The sequence below is a fragment of the Microtus ochrogaster genome, unplaced genomic scaffold, assembly GCF_000317375.1.
Source record: "Microtus ochrogaster isolate Prairie Vole_2 unplaced genomic scaffold, MicOch1.0 UNK123, whole genome shotgun sequence".
NCBI classification, from domain to species: domain Eukaryota; kingdom Metazoa; phylum Chordata; class Mammalia; order Rodentia; family Cricetidae; genus Microtus; species Microtus ochrogaster.
In genome coordinates this window covers 652,332-657,663 of record NW_004949221.1, presented here as the reverse complement: position 1 = coordinate 657,663, position 5,332 = coordinate 652,332, and the positions used below count along the sequence as shown (strand labels likewise).

Sequence of the window (5,332 nt, the reverse complement as noted above, 5' to 3'; positions counted from 1 at the left end):
TTCTGCCTCCCTAGTGCTGGGATTAAAGGTGTATCAAGTCACTGTCTGCAATGTTTTGTTTGTTTTTTAAGTAGGCTTTCTCTCTGGGACCTGGTGTGCACTAACTGGGCTGAGCTGGGTGGCCAGCAGGTCCCAGATATCCACCTGTCTCTGCCCCCTCGGTGCTGAGCACCATATGCCCTCCTTTTTACATGGTTTCTGGGGATCAAACGCAGGTCCTCATGATTGTGTGGTGAGTACTTTATAGATGGAGCAAAGTCCTCAGTCCTGTCCCTAATTTTAACATGTGGTGGAAAAGGTCTAAATGGAGAACCAAGGCCCGGGGTCACATGATATCTCAATAGTTGGCACAGACTCTGACCCCTTTTCTCTCCCTTCATAGTCATCTTGGAACCAGAATTAAAGCTCATCATCTGAATGAGACATAAAAGAGGATTGGGGCCCAGCTTGCCATTGTATATAAAAGAGAAAGAACCCCTACCTATTCAGTGACCCTTCACTGACTTTTTGGTACCTGCCCTCTGAGGCAGGATACCACATTAATCTCAGACTTTGGATATCCAGCAATAGTGAATTGGGGCAAGGACCTCCAGGTGTTGCTTAGGTCTCCCTGTAGAGAGGAGTTTGTTTGCTGAGACTGTATCCTAATCCTAAGGTAGACCAGATGACCAGAGGTGGTGAAGAAGCATATGTTCTCCAGATCTGATCTTCAGTGAGCCCTTGGATGGGTAAAAATGTTTCAAAATCAGAAGGGGACAGACTGGCCATGCTTAGCAGTTCACACCAGAAGCAGCTCTGTGCCCTTCCATGACGTCCTTGCCTTCTGGGAAAATCACTCAACTGCCTTCTCCCACCCAGCCTCTGGGTTTGCAGAAGATGTAATAATATTCCCTGCTGGGTCTGGAAAATATTGCCAGCTACTGGGGAGGCTGAGACCAGAAGATTAGGAGTCCAAGGTCTATCTGGGCAACTTAATGAGACTCTGCCTCAAAATAAAAAATACTTTTTAAAAAGACTGGAGGGCCGGGTGGTGGTGGTGCACGCCTTTAATCCCAGCACTCGGGAGGCAGAGGCAAGTGGATCTCTGTGAGTTCGAGGCCAGCCTGGTCTACAAGAGCTAGTTCCAGGACAGGAACCAAAAGCTACGGAGAAACCCTGTCTCGAAAATCCAATAATAATAATAATAATAATAATAATAATAATAATAATAATAATAATACTTAAGGTTGCAGACATAGCTCAGTTGGTAGAGCACTTCCTTAAAATACATGAAGCCTTGGGTTCCATACCCAGTACTTCATACAGGTGTGCCAGTGTGCCATCACACACCTGTAATCTCAGTATTCAGGAGGGAGGTATGCACAAAAAGATCAGAACTCAGGGTCACCCTCAGGTATGCAGCTAGTTGGAAACAAGCCTGGGCTACATGAAACCCTAAACACGCACACACACACACACACACACACATACACACACCAGTGGTAGTGTGCTCATCTAATAGGCTAGAGTATCAGAATTCAATCCCCCAGTACTATAAAAGAAAAAAGTCATCTGGTCTGTTTATGGGGGTCAGTGACCAGTGACTCCATAGAGTCAGGATCAGGGCAAAAGCTGTGTGCACGGACAGTATCAGTGTGGGAGGACTGTAACCAAGGAAAGCAGTTAAGTCTCTATTAGATCAACTCTTGATGTTGTAAGGGTGAGAGTCTTTGTGATGCTCATAATTGTTCTCCCAAAGGTGTAAAGATGGGGAAGCTGAGACTCAGAGATGCTGGCCTGCTCTTGAGGCCACACAGCTTACAGCTGAGCCTACAGTGGGGCTTGAGCAGACTGCTGCCCTTTTCCCCTGCCCCTTTCACATCTAGAGATCCGTGATCTCTAGCATTCAACCCAGGGAATTGGGAGCCTTCTCAGGCTCTCATTCCAGAGCTTAAGAGGCTGAACAGCTTTCAAAGAGTAGGGGAGAAGGTAGAAGCTGAAAACCTCGGGAGGAGGGGAGAGAGAGAAGCGGAGGGGAGGGAGAGGGAGACAGAGAGGGACAGAGGGGAAGAGAGAGGAGAGGAAGGAGAGAGAAAAAGACAGAAGGCAGGCAAGCAAGCACACAGGAGCGCACCTTGTGCAGACTGCGGCAGTGCAACAGTGCCACCAACTGGTGGAAGCTTCCCTCTGTCACATTCAGCGTCTCCTCCAAAGATAACAAGGGCTTCTGTTGTTGAGGGAACAGTTACACAGTCATGCTACCCAGCAATGTCCTGCCCTCAACTCATGAGCCCCACTTCCTAGAGGGACCAGACAGTCCCTTTCACATAGGTTCAACAGCACTCTAGATCCTCCCTCACCTCCACTTCCTCCCCAGCTCCAAGAGACCAGTCTACTTCTGTCGCCTCTGGAGGCTCTGGCCCAGAAAGCTGCTTAGCTCTATTGCCCTGCCCCTTTCCGTAGGCTCTGCACACAACATGAAATCATGCCTACTTAGAGAAGAGCCAGGTCCACAAGTCTATCTGACCCAATCAACCTGCCCCTTCACATGAGATGGGCCAGCATCCCACAGGTTCACCAGGCTCAGCTCCCCCCACCCACTGGTGCAGTCCATTGACCTAACCTGTGCTGCAGGGAACTGAGGGACAGCTTCCCGTTCCAGGCCCTGCAGCTGGGAGTGGATGCTGGCTAGAGCTCGCTGGGACAGAGTCAGCCTCTGCAGGGGGAGAAGAGAGAGGAGGACTCAGGTCAGGGTATCCACCATGCCATCTGTCCACTAGAATACACAACTCAAGACCTTAGCCCCCTCCACCTCCCAGAAGGGCAGCCCAGCATATGCCCTTGGGGCTCCACATTAGCCATCTCCTCATTTCCCGTTTCTTTGCCCACAGTCCTAACCTGTTGGAAGGGGTTGGAGACCGCCTGGTTGCACAGGAAATAATAGTTGAGGATGTCTGAAGTGGAGGGAGAGAAAGGAGCAGGCTATGAGCCTGGGCCTAGACTCTCCCTGGGCAAATCTGGAGGGCCATAGCCCAGCGGACATTCTCCAGTTTGGAACTTTCTTGGGGTCTCAAAGACCTGCTAGTCACTCTCCTACCCTTTCCCTCTCCTCCTCCCATTCTCCCTTCTCTTTCCCCTCCCTCTTCCTCTCCCTTCATCACTTCCTTTCCTTCCCTCCCTTTACTCCCCAGTTCTCTTCCCTCCCCTTCTCCCCTTTCCTTCCATTTCCTTCCCTCCTTTTCTTCTTCCTTCCTGTTTCGTTGTTCAGTTTGTTGCTCTTGTTTTGAGACAGAGTCATGTAGCACAAACCAGCCTTAAACTTGCTATGTAACTGAGGATCATCTTGAGCTTCTGATCTTTCTTCCTTCACATCATGAGTGCTAGAATTATAGGTGGGCAATATCACACCACATACTTCCATCCCTTCTACTTCACCTGCACCTGGAATTCAACTGACCTAATTATGCTTCCTTGTTCTCCCATAATCAATCAAATTCTCCTATCACTGAGGACCATGGCCCACTCCACCACCCCCACCACTTACATTTTGATCCTGCCCTTTTACCATCCTGCCAGGATTGCCAGATGATTCTACACTCTACCCCTACAATTGACTGGGCACTAGGGGGGTGGCAGGGAGTGCCGAGGACCGCAGGGATTTATGGGAGTCACCTGAGCTGAGCCCTGTCTCCTCCTCGGTCAGGTTAAGCACATAGGTGTCTGGGTTGGAACAGAAGTCACTGAGGCCCTGATGAAGGAAATAGGAAAGGATCAGAACAGAAATGTCCAATTTCTTATTTTCATAGAACTCAAAGGTCCAGGCTCCAACCCTGCTCCCTCAGATCCAGGGGTCTAGACCCTAGCTCTCTTCAGACTGAGGAGTCTAGTCTAGGCCCCAGCTTCTGCCCTCTCAGGACCCAGCAAATAAGTTTGAAACCTCAGAACTGTGATCATATCCACCAAGCCTTAGAATTAATGGCAATAATTAGGTCACACCCACCCCAAGATTCAGAACACCCCAATCCAGAGTCCCATACTTACCACAGCTGTGGCAGCCTCTAGGCCCATAGAACCCCAGCTCAGGACAAGCACCAGGAGACTCATGGCGGTCATCCTAGAGGGGGAGGCGATTGGACTCAGATCTCTTAATCAGCCTTGCCTCTTTCTATACCCCACATCCAATCACAGCCCTCCCCAGTACCCACCAACATCCATAGCCTAGAGGATTAGCATCAGAGGCATGGGAGTAAAGGGTGGGGTAAGGCCCAGATTGACGTCAAATAGAACATCTGTTCAATTGGCAAAGGAGAGGGGAAGGTCTTGGCTTGCAGGTCAGCAGCCACTATCCCAGCTGTTCCTGGACCCTAGCGGGCAGCTGTCCACCCATCAGCTGAATTCGCTGGGATTTCATTGCACAGGGTCCTGGAGGTTCTAAGCCAGTTTCAGGCCCATCTACAGGCTATTTTATTTAGCTATCCTCTCTCCACTCCCTCCACCTCCAGGATGTAAGGTGTGGAGAGTGTTTCAGAGTTAATTTCTGAAACTCAGAGCTTGGTTTATTTAAGTCTTGACCTATGTCCAGGGTTGTGAGGGGTAGAATAATTCTGGATCCTGGGGTAGTGGGGGAGGTTAACAGCTGTGGTAAACTGGAAGACCTGGCCCCCAGTCATATACTTGTTCAGCACAGTGTGTTCTATGAGTCTCCAAGCCTTGATGAGAGCCTAGATGCAGTAGTTGGACTTATCTCCCAGGGAGAGTCCACAGACAGTGAGCCACAAGGGAGGAGAAGGAGGATAAACTCTTCCAGTGATGGGCAGGCTGGACTTGAGCCCCACCACAGTACTTCTTGCTGTGTGGTCCTGACCTAGTCACATAGGCTTCAAACACCTCCCACTATTAAACAGAGGTCTGATGGAGGAGGGTCATAGTTTCATTGGTTAATAAAGAGATTGCTTGGCCTGATAGGTCAGAACATAGGTGAGTGGAGTAGACAGACCAGAATTCTGGGAGAAAGAAAGCTGAGTCAAGCAGATGTGATGGAGCCAGCCGCCAGGTCAGACATGCTGAATCTTTCCTGGCAAGCCACCACCTCGTGGTGCTACACAGAAATGGGTTAAGCAAGATATGAAAATTAGCCGACAAGAGGCTAGAATTAACGGGCCAAGCAGTGTTTAAATGAATACAGTTTCTGTGTAGTTATTTCGGGTATGAAGCTAGTCGTGTGGGGAGCTGGGCGGGACAAAAAGCAGGCCTGCCCGCTGCTCCTTCTACAGAGGTCAATGCCTACATCCCTGGGTAACTGAGTGTAAGAGTCCCATGAAGTCCTAAGAATGATATCTGGTACACAGTGAAC

At 49.7% G+C, this 5,332-nt stretch overlaps 1 protein-coding gene across 2 annotated transcripts in view; it reads right to left on the bottom strand.

Moving 5' to 3' along the window:
• Nucleotides 1–5,332, bottom strand: part of Ttyh1 (tweety family member 1) — a 22,338-nt gene that overhangs the window by 4,709 nt on the left and 12,297 nt on the right. For both annotated transcript variants that reach the window (XM_005371707.3, XM_005371706.3), the window contains exons 6-10: nt 4,021–4,093; nt 3,652–3,727; nt 2,878–2,933; nt 2,603–2,695; nt 2,114–2,206 (exon numbers count right to left, since the gene is read on the bottom strand). In XM_005371707.3, the coding sequence (XP_005371764.1) occupies nt 2,114–2,206; nt 2,603–2,695; nt 2,878–2,933; nt 3,652–3,727; nt 4,021–4,093 (391 nt within the window). The remainder of the gene's footprint in view (nt 1–2,113; nt 2,207–2,602; nt 2,696–2,877; nt 2,934–3,651; nt 3,728–4,020; nt 4,094–5,332) is intronic.